The sequence below is a fragment of the Cervus canadensis genome, chromosome 1 (genome assembly GCF_019320065.1).
Source record: "Cervus canadensis isolate Bull #8, Minnesota chromosome 1, ASM1932006v1, whole genome shotgun sequence".
Classification (NCBI taxonomy): Eukaryota; Metazoa; Chordata; class Mammalia; order Artiodactyla; family Cervidae; genus Cervus; species Cervus canadensis.
This window is the reverse complement of record NC_057386.1, coordinates 7733333-7751412: the sequence shown is the minus strand read 5'-3', so window position 1 is coordinate 7751412 and position 18080 is coordinate 7733333. Positions and strand designations below refer to the sequence as shown.

At 49.0% G+C, this 18080-nt stretch overlaps 1 protein-coding gene across 2 annotated transcripts in view; it reads left to right on the top strand.

Moving 5' to 3' along the window:
* The first annotated feature begins 3600 nt into the window (after positions 1 to 3600).
* Positions 3601 to 18080, top strand: part of UBE2O (ubiquitin conjugating enzyme E2 O) — a 49428-nt gene continuing 34948 nt past the window's right edge. Inside the window, exon 1 of one of the 2 annotated variants that reach the window (XM_043461567.1) lies at positions 3601 to 4080. In XM_043461567.1, the coding sequence (XP_043317502.1) occupies positions 3670 to 4080 (411 nt within the window). In that variant the 5' untranslated portion in view covers positions 3601 to 3669. The remainder of the gene's footprint in view (positions 4081 to 18080) is intronic. The other variant, XM_043461576.1, reaches the window with a different exon arrangement.

Here is an 18080-nt window from a genome sequence, read left to right as displayed (position 1 = left end):
GCAGGGGGCAGCGTGGGGCTCACGCTCACTTGAAGGTTTCTGGAGAGGCGGCCATGGCCGGTTAAGACAGGGAAAGACACAGCCTGCTTCACAGGGATTTGTTCACTGGGCTGCCAGGCCCATTGCCTCCTGCACCCAGCCAGCCCCTTAGCAAGGGGAGTGGCCAGGCTGGCTAAGTTTCCAGCAGCACATTCGTAAATTAGCAAAATTCTCCTGAGAATTATCTCTATTCTCCATGAAGGGCTAAGTATTGGGGTTACGAGAGAATGGGGATTCTCTGCTGGGGAATACAGGTCTGTTTTATTTTATGTTTTTCCCCATTCAACAATAATGAAAATAAAAATCAGGCAGTCACTTCCATCCAGGATCATCCCCACTGCTGCTGCTGCTAAGTCACTTCAGTCATGTCCGACTCTGTGCAACCCCATAGACGGCAGCCCACCGGGCTCCCCCGTCCCTGGGATTCTCCAGGCAAGAACACTTGAGTGGGTTGCCATTTCCTTCTCCAATGCATGAAAGTGAAAAGTGAAAGCAAAGTCGCTCAGTTGTGTCTGACTCTTAGTGACCCCATGGACTGCGGCCTACCAGACTCCTCCATCCATGGGATTTTCCAGGCCAGAGTACTAGAGTAGGGTGTCATTGCCTTCTCCCCCTACTAGCCAGCCTGGAAGTGCAAGAGACTATGGCTGGGGGCTTGGGGTTTGGGAAGGAGTCAAGTCTCACACCTTGTTCGGAGCATCTCAGGGCTGAGTGAGGTCACTGAAGGTCACTAGGAGGTGGGGAGGGATGTACTGAGCTTCTCTTTGGAAAAGGGCTCAGATGCAGCTCAAACTGCGGGCGATAGATAGGGCTTTGAGATAGCACAGGCAGGCGGGGGCCAGAGAGGGCTGCTCTCCCCACCCCAGCTTCAACTCCTCAGGCATATGGAGGAGAGGATGGGAAACTGGCCCGATGGAAGTTTGGAACCTCACACCTTTGATATACCCACCAAGATGGTACCATTAATGAGTGCCAGTGCTTACTAGGCACCAGGTTACACATATAAGTGCAAGGATCCACCAGCTTGAAACAGGTTGAGCAAGGGAGGGATCAGCATTTGAAATCAAGGGCTCTTGCCTACAACCTAGCATGTTCCTGGTAGTGGTGGGGGAGAGGGGACAGCACAGTCTGGGGTGGTGCTTCACAAAGTGGGGCTGATACTTCCTCCCTCACAGGTTAAATCTATGTAAAGATGGGTAATCTATGTAAAACACTTATCATAGTACCTGGCATTAAGTTACAGCTCAATACATGGTAGCTATTATTAGCCATTATTATAAGAAGCTGCAGAATAAACATGGCACGTCTTCCTGGAGTGCTAATTTTACTCAACGATTAGGGAGGAAAGGACATTCTTATTATATTAAAACAAACACTGGCATAAGCTGGAGTAGAGTGCAAAACTCACTTAGATTTTTGACATCAAACAAAGATCTGCCCTGCCCCTTCTAAGGTCTTGCTCACCCCCCATCCCTTGATGGATACAGAGACCCTGAAGGAATTCCCTGGCAGTTAGGACTCTGAGCTTTCACTGCTGAGAGCCAATGTTCAATCCCTGGCTGAGGAACTAACATTCCACAAGCCTGGTGACCTGGCCAAAAAAAAGACAAGACCCTTAACTTGAGTCAGGAAACCTGGGTTCCAACCTGACTCTACCAGTTACTACCTTATTATCTTAAGGCACTGAATTCCTTGGGCCCTGTTTCTCACTGGTAAAACAGAGTTAATTACACCTGTATCCAGAATTGTGATAACAAATAAGATCATATGAATGTGTCTGCCACAGTGCGGGTCAATAATAGGTTATCAACAAATGTTAGGTGATCAGGGGCCAAGGAGACAGAGCTAAAGGGACATGGTAGATGGAACAGAAGCTACTATGTCACTGCTACTAAGCCTCCCAAGTCTTTATGGGGAAAGGAGTAGGGAACTGTGTCCTTAACAGCAATAATTCCAGATGGATATTCTGCACTGTGGTCTGGGATAGGAAGGCCATGATATGGGAATTAAGCTTTGTCTCTCCATCATATCCTCATTTCCCCTTAAGTCTTTTTTCCCTATACCTTAGTATGTGAGTTTTCCAAGATGTACATCCAGAGACATCCATCCCACGCCCAGTATTATATCCATACTCTGTAAGTACTTAACTCAGGGCATCTCAAGTACTCAGGTTGCCACTGCACTTCTTGTGTGCTCTTTTTTTTTTTAATAAAAAAAAAATGTTTTTCCTTTCATGAATGCTCATAACTTTCCCATGAGTGTAGTTCTATATCCTCGGTAGCCTATAAACTACCCAATGCCTTTTTTGAAGAACCTAATACTGAAATACTGACTCATCTTGCTAATTTACCACTGATGGTCTTGCAGAAAATTGTGAAAAAAAATGATTTTAACTGAGAAAGGTGAGGGCCATATCTTTAGTATTATCTTGAGTATTGAGAATAATACAGATAATAATCTGTCCTCTGAGAATGTATCTAAATCTTTTGGAAGTTACTTAGGAGAGACACATCAGTATAATTACTTTTTTTATAATTACTTTTAATATTTTAAAATGGCAATCTGGAGCAGATTGTAAGTCTAAGAATTCTGCCAGTCTAGAATGCTAGTCTAGGCAGGGGGTTTGAAATATTATAATAATGTAATACTTAAAAAATTCCTTTATTGGGGAACTACACGCCAGGCACTGTTCTATTTCACTTAATCCTCTCAACTGCCAGATGACAGAGGTACTGCTATTACCTCCCCAATTTTACAGATGAGAAAATTAAGGTGAAAAGAAGTTTATCAGCTTGCCAACTTTATAAGGTTAGTAAGTGTCTATGCCCAAAATTGGAATCGATGGCTTACACTCTTAATTACCCCTCTCCTTCTTGCCACGCATAAGCCTCAAGGAGCTTTGAAGTCATCTAAATGAGTTTAAAGCCAAATCACAGAGGCCACTAACACTTGCTTTTGTTTCCGATCTTTCTCTGGGACTCCTTCACCGATTCCTTGACCAGTCCCTAAGGGGTCATGACCTTCCAGGCTTTGCAAGGAATTCCCTAATGCAGTACTCTAGATACACTCTATATTTACCCTTGATTACAAGCTGCCTTGGAGTTGCTTTTAAGCTATTTAATGTGTGTATGTTTCGTCTTCCCAACTAGATTGTAAACACCTAGAGGACAGAGGCTGTATCTTGTTCTTTCTGTATCCCTCCCAGTGCCTAGAACTAGACTGGAGACGTCCAGGGAGCTCGTTAAGTGTTGCGGACGGTCTCCGGACCATCCTCCGTCCCACCTCGAACCCTCCCCTCTTCCTCGGTGAGCACTCCACTTCCCGCTCCTGGGTCCCCACCCCTGCCTCCTCTCTCCGTCCTTTTACTCCTTCGGGCCCCGCCCCGCCCTCGTGCAGGCCATCCTTTCTCACCCCGCCCCTCGCCTGCGGCAGAATCTCCAGCGTCCCCTAGCGACCAGGCAGTAGCCCCTAGCAACCGCATCACTGTTCCCTGACGACGGCGGCACGCAGGCCACGTCAGCGCGCCGTGGCCTCGCCCCCCGGCGCCGGCAGGCCCCGCCTCCCCGTGCCTTTTTCGCCGCCGCTGCCGCCGCCGCCGCTGCCGCCGCCCGAGACTCGCGCAGCGCAGTTATGGCGGATCCCGCAGCGTCCGCGCCCGCAGCCCCGGCTCCCGCCCAGGTCCCGGACGCGCCCCCGAGCCCGGACGCAACCCCCGCCCCGGCCCCGGCGCCGGCACCCGCCGCGGACTCGGGCTCCGGGCCATCCTCGGACTCCGGCCCCGAAGCCGGCTCGCAGCGGCTGCTCTTCTCCCACGACCTGGTGTCGGGCCGTTACCGCGGCTCGGTGCACTTCGGGCTGGTGCGCCTCATCCACGGCGAGGACTCGGACTCGGAGGGCGAGGAGGAGGGCCGTGGGAGCTCGGGCTGCTCGGAGGCGGGGGGCGCGGGCCACGAGGAGGGCCGGGCCAGCCCGCTGCGCCGCGGCTACGTGCGCGTCCAGTGGTACCCGGAGGGCGTCAAGCAGCACGTGAAGGAGACCAAGGTGCGGCGGGCCGGCGGGCGGGGGCCGGGCCGGGGGGCCGGCGGGGGACCGAGTCGGCCGCTCGAGCCCTGGGCCGGGAGGGGAGGCGTTCAGGGCGCTGCCGGGTAGTGGTGCCACACTGCAGTGGGGCCGAGGTGGGAGGACAAGCCTCCGCGGCGGGGACGCTCCGGTGCAAAGTCATTGCACCAGCCCTGGGCCACCGGGCCCCGGGCTTCCCCCACGCGAAAGACTGGCAAGCCCGTGCCAGGCTGCTGCGGTGTCGGCCTCAAGATCCTGTTTGTGAACCCAGTCCGGTGGGGGAACTCTTGGGGCAGGCACGCTCTCGGCTTTACACCAGTGCGGCGTTCTGCTGACCCCCGAGCAGCTACCTACTGCATTGTGCATCCAGAAAGGAAGGCCGTGCCGGTCCGTGCAGGGAGGGGTTGTGGGCATTCCAAAACAAAAGATAGAGGTGAAAATCTCGGCCGACATGAAACCCCAGGAAGTTCACTGGATTGCAGAATGCGTTATTATGGGTGAAGAAAACCAGCCCCTTTGTGTTTTAGCTTGTTACCTGGTTTTAACTGCTGCGGGGAACTTTGAGTAAAATCATTAACAATCGGAGTCCTGATATTAATAGCACTGGGGGTGCAGGGAGGGATGTGGCAGCTGCTGATTGGAATTGATGACTCTCTTAAGTACAGTTGGACTTCTTGGGAAAAAAAAATACTATAGAACCCTGGATGGAGGGGAGCCACCCATTTGGGAACCTGAAAGATTTGTCTTACCTGAGGCCATTAAGCACATAGCAGACTCCCCCGTTCATCATCATAAAACTTAAACCCTGAACCAGGGTTGGTTTGGTGACTTTTCACGTCTTGTTTTCCCCGAGTGTGAACTCCTATCAGTAATTCACAGACATACACGCCTCTTGTATCTTTTACCCCTTTTTCATCTCCTCCTCCTTCTCTCCTGCAGGAAAACATTTCTTGGCAAGAATCAGGCCTGGACTGTTTTAGCTGCCCGGGATGTTGAGTGGTCTGATTTCAGGGGAGGGCACTTTAGAAGTTAATCTGGGTTTCTGACCCAGTGGGAGACGAAGGCGACCTGCACAAGGGGTCTGTGATGATCCGTCTGACTGGGAAGAAGTCCCCACTCTCCAGAAGAGCCTGTGATCCATTTCTTGATGGTAGAAGTCACCGCTGATACCAGCAGGGTCTTTTTCCCGGCCAGTACATGCGCATCCACGGGCACAGAAATCCGTGCACAGGACCCCTGCTTCCCCTCAGAAAAATACAGATCAGGAGGTAGCTTCTCTGAGTCAGAGAGAAAATGATAAGTTCACGCAAAAGTATGTGGAATAGATGACCTTTTGCCTCAGGATGCTGGTTAAAAATTACTACCAGTATTGTGAATTCAAGATTTTTTGCTCTATACGCTGTGTTTGTGTGTTATCACACTAGCGAAGGTTGTCACACTGGTGACGGGTTGCCAGCATCTTTCCGTTGGTTCTTAATGTTTTCCCTGACCATTTCCTCTAGAGGTTTGTGACTTCTGGGATGGAGCTTATTGGACTCTGTCAGAGCCTCCTGCCCTGGGACTCAGGGAGGCAGGCCCGGCTCACTGCTGGGAGCTGCCATGTTTATCAGTTGTTGTTCCTGTTCATCTTGACTTCGGTGGTTAACTTTGTTTACAGTTAGGCTCAGTCTGTCTCCTCCCATAATGTGTAATTATATGAAGTTTGACTTAAAATAATCTATTTTGGAATTAAATAGAAAATAAGTTTAAGGTCCCAGGTTGGATATATTTTGAAGCTGCCCTCTTGTGACTTGCTTTGAATTTGGTGAAGTCCATCGTGGCTCCAGTGGTGATGTTTTCTTTGCCATTGTAGTTTCTGCCGCTTCTGAGCTTGGCAAAAGCTCAGGGACATAGGAATTCTAGGATGGGGTGACACGGCGTAGCCCTTTCATGGATGGCAGGACCTAGTGCTTCTATCAGGATTTGAGAATAGGTTTATTGGCGGGGAGGAGGGGAGTTTATACCTGGTAGGTAGCGCTCTATTCGGAGAAGGCAATGGCACCCCACTCCAGTACTCTTGCCTGGAAAATCCCGTGGACGGAGGAGCCTGGTGGGCTCCAGTCCATGGGGTCGCTAAGACTCAGACATGACTGAGCGACTTCACTTTCACTTTTCACTTTCATGCATTGGAGAAGAAAATGGCAATCCACTCCAGTGTTCTTGCCTGGAGGATCCCAGGGACGGGGGAGCCTGGTGGGCTGCTGTCTCTGGGGTCGCACAGAGTTGGACACGACTGAAGCGACTTAGCAGCAGCAGCAGCTCTCTGTTACCGTGAAGCACAGGCACAGATGACCCTGGTCAGCGGACTGTCTCACTCGTTCTGTTCCTGAGGTGTTGCTCCTGAGCACCCACTGGGGTGGTGGGGTGGGGCCTGGGACCGTGTGACATTATGCTTTAGGAAGAGTTTCCCTCTCACTTCCCACTCCTTATATACCCATCGAAGTGACTGTGCTGTAAAGACCATTAGACCGAGACTGAGCTTTTAGGTTCTGATTCCTACTCCATCACTAATCTGGTTATGAGACTTGAGAACCCAGTTATTGATCGGATACAGCAGTGACCGTCTTGGGAAGCTTTTCTTTTTAAAGCTGTCACCTATTGCCATTTTAGTGTCCTTTTAATGTGAATTGTTTGGTAGGCTGTGGAGCGTTGTAGTTTTCATGTTGATATGGCAGACAATGAGTACTCTTAGTTTCTTAATTTAAGTTTTTAACGAGCAAATTGAGAAAGAGATGAAGAGGCTGGTCAACAAGTCCTATCCCCTCCTGGCCACTACCATGAAAGTTATCAACAGAAAAATAAGTCGTTCTTCCTGGAAACTGCAGGATTTATGGTCTGACTCCTGAGGCTTCAAGCAGCCAAAGTTAAAAGCTTCTTTAGGACTTAAAAGAGGCATGCAATCTGTGCTCCTTCCTTTCCTTGAGCTCCTGACCCCTTGAGTGTGATAGCTGATTTATCCACTTGAGACTCGTCCCATTTGGCCGTGGATCTCCTGTGTGGACACTTCGCCCTTCCCATCCGTGGTCATCCTTTGAGTAGATTTTTGGGATGAAGCCGAGTGCTGACAGCCTCTTGCCCTTCTTGAGCATTGGCTGAACGTGGTGGGTCATTCTGGTCTCCACCTGTCATGGTTGGACAGAGCAGCCCCTGTGAGGAAGCGTGCCAGCTGCTGTTGTCTGAGCAGGTTTAGGGCCTTCCTATTTCCACTCCTTTGCTTTCCCGTCTCTTTTGCGTTGTCTGTTGCTCTTAGTTGCCACGGTTTTCACGGTCTGTCTGTTCATGATCACCCTCCTTTTGTGAGGTGGTGTGTGTTTGTGTGTATGGCATTCCTGGTGACAGGTCCCTCTGGAATTGGCTTTTGGGTTTATTTTTGGCTCCTACTCAGGCCAGTATTTCCATGGGGAAAGCTATTTAGGTGTAGCATCATAGCATGTGAGATTTGCTTGCCTCGCTGGTCCAGTGCTGGACCCATTAAAAGCAATTGTTCTTAGTGATGTAATAGGAAGAAGTTATGTAAGGTTAACCAAGGTGCAGGACTGAGTGCATCTAATTGCATTTTATTCAGGTAGGATCACAGCGCTGTGGCATCTCACCACTGTTCTGTGATTTTAATCTTTGTCCCTTGGCTTCTGGTTTCTTACTCCTAGGCCTCAGTGTCTTCCTGGTTTTTCTGTCTGGCCCACCGCCTAACTCAAGGGCACTTTCACCAGATGAGGGACATGTTTTTGCGTCCTGTGATTGGAAGTAAAAACTCTTGGGTGCTCTTGCTGGCTGTCACCTACTCTGAATGACCTTGGCCTCATCACTGCCTCCTTTTCTCTGTCTGCAATAAAATACGAGGTCTGTCTTTCTAGCCACTGAACTGAGCCTGCACAAGTGGAATAACCAGAAGCTTGGCTGGGTGGTGCCCGGAGCAGCCTCTTGGCTGTTGGCAGACACTGTCCTGATGTCCATCAGACAGGGCCAGCCCCGCCCCTTCAGGAGATCACGTCCATGTGTCACAGGGCGATGCTTCTCCACAGAGAAGCCAGAGGTGCAGTTTTTTCCAGTGTTGTAGGAACTCCTGTTTGATGATGTTGCAGCTTATGACCTGGTGGATTACACCTTTGACTTCTTCTTTAAGCCTCTTCTATAAATACTCATGATCTTCACTTTTCTGTCACTTCATAAGAAAACAGTAATGGACATTGAAAGTAACACCTGGCAAAGTCTACCAGCCTCCAGCAGGGGGATGGAATGAATGTGTATGTGTAGGTATATATATCTTCCAGAATCTAGGGGCAGATGTTGAAATACCCAAAAGACAGGAAATGAGATTATGAATTACAAGGATGGCAGAGTATTGCTTTTGTATGTAAAGATTACATAATGCCTGTTCTTATTGTGTTACTATGTGCTGGGCATTCGATAAGTGCTTTATGCGTATTGCTCCCTTATGTGTACAACACCCCTGGGAATTAGGTACTATTATTATTGTTTTAGAGGAGGAAGCCGAGGAACAGAATAGTTGTGTAACTTATCCAGTCACACTGATAATAGTGGAGGAACCCAAATCCAAGTGGAGGTAAATATAGTTTGCCGTCACCTGAAGTTTCATAGGTCATTACTAGAATCGAGTACTCCCATCAAACATGATTCACTAGCCCTGTGGTTGGCATTAATCATCCAGTCTTTTCACACTTGGATGTCCTGGTGGAGTGGGAGGGAACCACAGGCGAGGAGAAAGGGCAGGGTGTTGGGATGGGGGGAAGGTGGGCCAGTGACCACAAGGGAGGCCATCTTGGCCAAGAGCAGAAGTGTGGGGGAAACACCCTGTTTGCGCTACAGGCTGCTTCCCGCCTACATTTGTCATTCATTCCCTAGCCCCTTGGTCGTTATCCAAACAACTGTCAGAAGACACTTTATTTCTAGAGAACCTTCGAATACCCCTAGATGTTGAGTGAAAGAAACCTATGCAAGTCTGATTCCCTGCCTGCAGGTAACTGGCCTTCTTGTGTTGTGTTAGACAAGGACGGTGTCAGGAAATCCAGCTTGACCTCCTGCCCCGACTTGCTGCCATCATCACCTTCCCGCTGGGAGTGCTGCTGAGTCACCAGTCAGGTTCAGGTGGACTCTTTCAGTCTCTCCTCCTGGATCCAGCCCCTTCCCCTGTCAGGCTGACTCTGCTCCCTACCTGTTTTTGCTTTAGGACACTAAAGGTCTTCTGGTGCTTTCCCCATCCCCGGAGTTGAATTTACGGGAGTTGAATTTACGGTGATTTCGGTGATGAGCGGGTTCTCTTTTAAAAGAGCCTTAACCTTTGGAAGACTTAATCTGTGCTCCTGTTCCTATTGAAAGAAGCTTTCGGAGTTTGCTGCCCAGATTGGAGTGGGAAGATGCTCAAGGGGCGGGGAATGGCCAGCAGGACGTTTCCAGAGTGCTTTTCACTTTACACGATGCTGTCACTCACTGCTGTCACTCACGTCGACTAGCAGTTTGGTGTTTTTAACCGTAGCGCCTCCCTGAGGCTCCAGGGGCCTGGGGGCTGGATGCCAAGCCCTGAGAAGAACGAGGTTTTCATGCTCCTGAGCCCACAGTGGCAACTCTGACTGAGCTGGAACACACGTTCAGAACTGCTTCTCTCCCTGACATTTCTGCCAGCCTCAGGGGGCTCTATTAGGAGCCACCTGACACGCGTGGTTACCAACAGCGAAGAGCAAAACGCTTACTGAAATTTTTTGTAGTTCAGAATAGAACTGAATCATGTTAGTGGATGACCCTCTGAATGTATCTACTCCAAGGTTATTTGCCCGTGTTTTGCTCTTCAGCTACACCCTGCGGTTGAGGGTTTCATGTCCTTCGACCCAGGCTGACTGCATTGAATGGATCTCTTGGTCCGTTGGGTCCGCAGGTCCACTGTGTTCTTCTGAAGCAGGATTGTGAAAAGGTTTTATGATTTAAACATTGAGGCAAATGATAAGCTGTTCAGAGGGGTTCAGCTCAGCAGTAAGTCCTGGGATTCGTGTCCTTTGGGGGTTAAATCTAGTTGACTGGTTGAGGGGTTTTTGGTGTGTTTGCATATTTTGAAAGACTGAAACATCTTATTTTCTGCAGCAAGATGAAAGGAACTAGACACCAGATCACTTATGGTTTAAATTGATAGCATAGCTATATCTGGTAAAAATTCATTCTGACTGTGACAATCTGAGCAATTAAAAAAATTTAAGATACTGAGTAGTGCTTTAAAAAAAAAAACAAAAAAACAAACCGCAGTCAATCCTATTCAACAATAAAATGAAAACCCCCAGCTCCTGAAGAGATTTCCTGCAGTCTGAAGAGCGTTCTTCATTTGCATCCTGCAAGTGAGAGCTGGTCCTTCACACTCAGCAGCTCTGATGAGATTCTTCCTCCTAGCTTTAATTTTAATCCTTTTTTGTGGGAGATGCTGCTGTGATGAGGGCTGGCGGAGCTGCCTTGACAGGCATGTCCATGGGACTATACTTACTGGCCCCCTAAGTGCAGGTGGGAAGGAAGACAGACACACACATCTGTGTCTCTTGTGTGGCTTCCGGGAGCGTCAGGACCTGACATACTCCGGGCTGAAAGCAGCTCTGACTGTTTAATTACTTGAGGGAGTTTGAGGGCCCTGAAGGCTGATGATGTCATCTTCAGGACAAGGGAGAAAAAGCATCTCACCCTCCCCCAGCATGCTTTGGGGGCACCCAGCACCCCCGGGTGAGAAGGGGTGTCTGCCTCCATTTCCCCATGACCGGAGCACCCCAAAGCCTTTCTCCTTCTGGCCTCCCACTGAAGGGTGTGAACAGCTCTTCCAAAGGTCACAAAGGCCTAGGGAATCCCTGGTCACTGCACTTACAACTTTATCTCAGTGCCTGCCCTGCTGACCCGCCAGCCTTGTCAATATGGTCCATCAATCACCCTCTTAATGGAAACTCTGTTCCATTGAGTTCCACTCTCCTGGCTTAGTGAATTTTTCTCTCTTTTACCTTCTTTCCTCTTAGGACATTTTGGAGAGTCCCCTCTCCTCTGGGCTTTTCTTCAGCGCTCACCGGCCTGCTGTGCTTAGTCGTCTGGGACTCTGGGACACTGGGGCCTGTAGCCCGCCAGGCTCCTCTGTCCATGGGGGTTCTCCAGACAAGAATACTGGAGTGGGTTGCCATGCCCTCCTCTAGTGGATCTCCCCGAACCAGGGATCGAACCCAGGTCTCCCACACTGCAGGCGGATTCATCTTCACCGTCTGAGCCACCAGGGAAGGGCTGCTGGTACCTGCATGTTGGTCCTTACCCGCGCATTCCCAGCTGCTTCCTTGATGGCTCCATCCTGTCATCTAGAGCCTCCGACTTTGCAAGTGTTAACTGCCCTCTCCACCCGCAAGTCTGGAATTTTAAACATTTCTTTCCCCAACTTTTCATTATGAGACGGTTTTAAACACACAGAGGAGTTGAATGACTCGGCCAGTGATTACTAATTACCACCACCGTGAGTCAGCAGTTAACCTCATGCCAAGTTTGCTTTATCTGTGTCTGTAAGAGTATGTAAATACGATTCCTCCAGAGCCCCTGGTGAGTCAGGAGCAGACTCCACGACGCTCACCTCCAGGTACTCAAGTGTACATCTTCTAAACATCAGAACATTTGGGATCATCTAAAATTCTCCTTTTGGGGGCTGCCATTCTGACCCTTTTCCCTGTTATAAATAATGCTGCTGGGAAAATGAATGTACCGATATCTCTTTGAGATCCCATTTTTCAGTTCTTTTGGGTATATACCCAGAAGTGGGATTGCTGGATCATATGGTAATTCTATTTTTACTTTTTTGAGGAGCTGCCAAACTGTTTTTCCATTGCAGCGATACCATTTTACATTCCCACCAACAGGGCACAAGGGTTCCAATTTCTCCACACCCTACACTTGTGATTTGTATTTTTTTTTTGATAGTAGCCATCGTGCTGAGTGTGAGGTGATACCTCATTGTAGTTATGATTTGCATTTCTCTAACGATAAGATTAGCGGTGTTGGGCATCTTTTCATGTGCTAATTGATCACTTGTGTGTCTTCTTTGAAGAAACATTTATTCAGGTCATCTGCCCATCTTCGACTTGAATTGTTTTCTGTTGTTGCTGAATTTTAGGGGTTCCCTGGTAGCTCAGTCAGTGAAGAATCTGCCTGCAATTTCGGAGACCAGGGTTCAATTCCTGGGTCAGGAAGATCCCCTGGAGAGGGAAATGGCAACCCACTCCAGTATTCTTGCCTGGAGAATTCCATGGACAGAGGAGCCTGGCAGGCTACAGTCCACGGAGTCGCAAAGAGTCGGACACGACTTAGCGACTAAACCACCACTCTATATTCTGGACATTAATCCTTCATCAGATACTTGATTGCAGGTATTTTCTCTCTTCGTGGGCGTTGCATTTTACTCTCTCGGCAGTCTTTTGATGCATAAAACTTGTTTTACTTTCTCTGAAGTCCGACTCGCCTGTTCTGTTTGCTTTTGTTGCCGGTGCCTTTGGCGCCAGGCCCCCGTTCTCGTCTGCCGCCGGATCTTTGCTGGGAATGCCCCTTGCCTGCCCTGCATGTCCCCTGGCCTGCACTGGTTCGTGCCCTGACTGCCCCAGCCCGGACGCGCCTCCTGGCCGCCGGACGACTTTCCAGCCCAGCGTGTAGGCTGACCTCTCCACCTGCAGCCTCCAGCCCTGCCTTCGCTGTCTTCAGGGCTCCTCACCTCCTCGCACACAGCCTTCTGGCCCCTCAGTTGGACCCCGGTCACCTGCGCTGTTGCCTGCGTCTCACACCCTGTGGCACTCAGACGACGCACTCAGTTTCTCTCCCCGGGTGGGGTGCTTCTTGAGAAACAGGGCTTTCTGTGAAAGCTTACATTCCGAATGACTCACACGTTGGAGTAACTCCTTCAATTAAAAATGGATCTAACCACCCTGTTTACCTGTGGGGCTGGGGGGAGCAGGGAGAGCATGGTACATGATCCCCAGTCATACCTGCGAAAGCCGCCGGCGTGGGATCAGCTGGCTCCTGTTAACGCAGGTTCTCCTGACACAGTCAGACCGGGGTGGGCGGGCCCGACGACCTGCAGGTGGAGTGTCCTCCCTGTGACGCAGAGTCTGCTGGTTGGAACTAACTACCCTTTGAGTTGGGCTGATGAGGCAACTTAGCAGCAGCAGGAGCATAGGTGCTTAAAAGCCTGTTGTAGTAGATTCAGTTTTTTAATCTACCCCGCACCCCAAGTTTTAAGTGTATATATATCTGATTTAGGATTCTTGTGTTCCCTCTGCTTAGTCTTCTAGTAACAGTGTTAATGCCAGAGATTGGCAAAAGATGGGCCACAGGACGGAAGGGACATTGAGTTGCCCTCGATAAGCAAGCAGTGCTTTCAGGTCCTAGTAGCAGAAAAACCTATCTTCTTCCCCTCTACCCTTTTGCCTGGGCTTCCCTGGTAGCTCAGACAGTAAAGAATCCCCCAGCTACTGCAGGAGACCTGGGTTTGATCCCTGCATTCGGAAGATCCCCTGGAGAAGGGAATGGCAACCCACTGCGGTATTCTTGCCTGGAGAATCACATGGACAGAAGAGCCTGGCGGGCTGCAGTCCCTGGGTCTCAAAGAGTCAGATCTGACTGAGTGACTAAGTGCACACAACTCCCTCTGGCCTACTGACCAGTGTTAATACTCGGCTGTCGCTAAGACGTGTCATTGGATTTAATTTCTTTTAAGGGTGAAAATATATGACAGTTGTTGTGAGTAGAATGCAACCAGTCTAAGAGGAAAAGGGCTGAAATTGCTGTCTTGTGTCCGGCCCGTATCCATGGATTGCCGGCTGTGTGCCAGGCAGTGTCATGACGTGAGCTTTGAATGTGTCATCTTTCTCTTTCCCTAAAGTGGCAGAGACCTGGGTTTCCCAAGTGCTCAAGCAGGTGATGCCTCTCCCGTAATGGCACCAGGGAGTGAGGGTGAGGACTTTCAGTCTTGGTTGTCCTGTGTCTTGGGTGCCTGGAAGTGTCCACATGCAGAGAGATACCTGCCGTGGAAATGCGTATTCAGTCTGTCCCCATCTTCTTTTATTCTTAACATTGTCCTATTTCATGTCTACATTTAAAAAATAAACTCTCCTGAGGTTTATAGGAAAGTTGCAAGGATCATGGTATATACCCTTCTAGCTTCCCCTAAGGTTGACATCTTATGTAATTGGTACATTTGTCAAAAGCAAGAAGTTAGTCCTGGTTCCACACCATTAACTGAAGTGCACACTTCTGTTTGGATTAGTTTTCCACTCCTGTCCTCCTTTTGTTCTAGGATCCAAACCTACAACTCTACATTGCACTTAGCATAATTGCCTTTTGAATGTTGGGAAAACTGTTGTAATTGCTCTTGCTCTTTATCTAATCCACACTTCATCCTTTGCCCTAAGAGTCATTGTACTGAAGAATTTTGCTCAACAGCTTTTGATGCCGGAGAGAAGGGGTCAAGCTCTCTAGAAAGAGACAGTTGGAAGCCACACGTAACCGTGGAGGGCGCCAGAGGAGAGCAGAGGGCGGCGGCGGGTGGACAGGTAAAGGCAAGGGCGTGGGAGTGTGGCATCCAGGTCAGGCATGCGGAGAAGGTGCAGGCTCAGAGGCCTCTGGTCAGTCTCTCTGATCATCACTGAAGAAAAATCGGTGGGGTTGTTCTCTTATTTGTCTTAGATGGATAGTTTTGTTTTGTTTTTTCCTGATTGCTCAAGTTATTTTGAGTTACTTATACATACTTAGTACACAGTTGCAAGAACATACAAAAAATTGGTTTAAAAATAATCACCTATAATTCCACCACTGAAGTATAACTGCTGCTTATCATTGCAGTGGATGGTTATTCTAGTCTTCTATGAGCGTATCAATATTTGTTTACAAAAGTACACACTGTGTTAATCCCGGCCCCACACCATTTAGCAAACTTAAAATGGACCATGTAAATGGACCATTTGCATGTGTCCAGGGGAATTCAAGTCTGCAGTACTTGTGTATTTCCACAGAACAGTGGAAGCTTTAAACCCAGAGAATCGTCTTCTCTTTGCTGGTCAATGTTCTGGAACACACCATTCCCAAGACAGGCAGTGTCTGCATGGAAACCCGGTCACATTTGTTGCTGGGCAGGTGACCCCACCTGCTCTGATGTACACTGATTCTCTTGGGCTCGAACCTAAAGACTTACTCTCAGGTTGTATTTTATGAAGTGAATTTTTTAAATTTATTTATTTATTTAATTTTTCGCTGACCCGGGTCTGTTGGCTTTTCTCCAGTTGCGGCGAGGGGCTCCTCTCGCGGCTGGGTGGGGCTTCTCGATGCAGAGCGCTGGGCTCTGGGTGCATGGACTCGGTACCTGGGGCGCACAGGTTTTGCTGCCTCACGGCACGTGGGATCTTCTGCACCAGAGACCGAACCCGTGTCCCCAGCATTGGCAGGTGGATTCTGCTCCACTGAGCCACCAAGACAGTCCCTAGATTGTATTTTAGAAACACCGCCAGTGACAAACTTTTGCCACTTTTACCTTGCTTCAGCCTTGGGGTCCCAGTTCCGAACCTTCTGTGGAATCCACGCTGGTGTGCTGTGGGCACCTCACAGGGGCTTGTTCAGCCCTTCAGGGTCCTCTCCACTGTTGATCAGCTCATCCCATAAACTACTCTTGAGATGCTATTCCCCATGCTTTTTCTGCATTCTCTTTATTAGAATTGTTGCCCATACCTTGGGGCCTTCATATTCTCCCAAGTTGGGTGTTCAGAGGCAGATATGTTTCTTTTTGGTAACATTTTCATTTCACAAAAAGTTTTTGATAGAGTGATTCTTAGTGTCCATAATTCCATCCAGTGGATGAACCTGTTTCTCTGATCAGCCTCTTCAGCTAAATTGTTGCCATGTTTTCAGTTTTAAATGCTGGGACTAACATCTTGTACTTTTTCTCTATCTTTGTCTACCTCTATAAGTTTCTTAGGTTAAATTCCTAAACGAAATTACTGGTCCAGGGGTAGGAATACCTTTTTAAGACTTGATTCATTTTACTACACTGTCCTCCCCCCAAGTGGTCTCCACTTACACTTCCATCTTAGAATGCCTGTTTCCCAGCATGATGCTGAAGCCTTTTGTGACTTAGGCAGGAGTACCCAGCTAGTTGGCAGCATCTCGAGGACTAGAGCTCAAGTCAGCTGACTGTGCCCCGGTTGCCAAGAAATAAGCCCTTCTTGTGCCAGGAGTTGGCCCTGAGCTCTGCGGGCCGGGCAGGCCGGTCTGTCGTGCCTTCAGCTCACGGCGAGCATTTTCCCCAGGCAGAGGGCTGGACGAGGGGGCAGTGAGTAAGGCGGGGGTGCAGGAAGCGCTCCCTGGGTCTTGGAGTCGGCATGGAGACCTGTGATGGCTCCGTGTCCACAGCTCGCTCCGTAGACAGAATCTTGGACGGTTTCTGGGGCTGGACGAGATCACCCTGAGCACCACTCAGCATAGCACTGGCTAGCAGCTGCCGCTACCGGGGAGTCGTTTAGCTCCGCTTCAGTTTCCTGGTCATGTTTGGGAGCCCACACAGTAAATATGATTGCAGGTCCGAGGGGGGATGTTGCTAATTAGCTTGTCTGCCCTTTAAATTGAAATCTTAATGCTCTTGTGTGTGTGTTTAAATAGATAATATATGCAGATGGAACAGCATTCAAAAGGCTTAAAGAGGATGTCGTGAAATGTTTGTTTCCTTCCTAACATTTCTTCTCCCCAGAGACCATCACTGTGACCAGATATAGTCTGTTCTAAGCATATATATTTACCAAGACTAGGCATATATTAACAACCCACTTAAAATTTCTCTGTGATGGTTCTGCAGCAAGACGGAATTAATTCATTTTTTTTTCTTTTTTCAGTATTTATTTATTTGGCTACATGGGGTCTTAGTTGCGGCATGTGTGATCTAGTTCCCTGACCAGGGATTGAACCCAAGCCCCCTACATTGGGAACTTGGAGTCTTAGCCACTGGACCACCAGGGAGGTCCCTAATTAAATTTTTAAAACTATTTGCTACTTCTTCCTCCCCGCCCCCATGTTTTATTGAGATCTAATTGACATACAACTTTGTATAAGTTGAAGGTATACAGCATAACGGTTTGACTTAAATATATCATGACATGATAATCAGAATAAGTTTAGTGAATATCCATAGTCTCATAGATACAAAATAAAACAAAAAAATTGTTTTCCTTGTGGTGAAAACCCTTAGGATTCACTCTCAACTCATATGTAACGTGTAGCATGTTAATCACATTTGTCATGGTGTACATGACGTCTGTAGTACTTACCTTACAACTGCAAGTTTGTACCTTTGACCACCTTCCTCCAGCTCCGCCTCCTGATTGCGCCTGGTAACCACAGATCTCATCTCTTTTTCTGTGAGTTTGTTCTCCAAGTGTATTTGACCTCCAGTGCTGGTAGTTGCTGGTACACACATAGTGCTTCAGGATTTTTGTACATTTCAAAATGGTCTCCGCTGTTCTCTGCCTGTTCTGACATGCATGTATGTATATTTTCCTCCGCCCCGCCCTCTTTTTTTTTTTTAAACACGATGGCTTTCTGGACGGCTGTCCGCACTTGCCAGGTTGTGCTCCAGGCCAGCCTGGGTGGGCTTCGCCCTCTCTCTCTGTTAGCTTTGTGACATTGAGTGATGGACTTCGAGTGTCCCGTCCCTGGCCTGTCCTTCCCCACTTTCTCTCTGCACAGGCAGCGTGCCGTGTTGAGTTGGGTGCCACATAGGGAGAGACCACTGAGCTGTTGGGGGCAGCGGGACCAGTGTTTGTTTTCTCTTGGCACCTGCCCCCAAGCCCTCTGTCCAGGGTCTTCTCAGTAGCCAGAGGCGCCACCGATGTGGGTGGGGGCTATTGGCTGTACTTGAATGAAAAGACCTTTGGCGGAGCCTGGGATGGGCGGGGTGT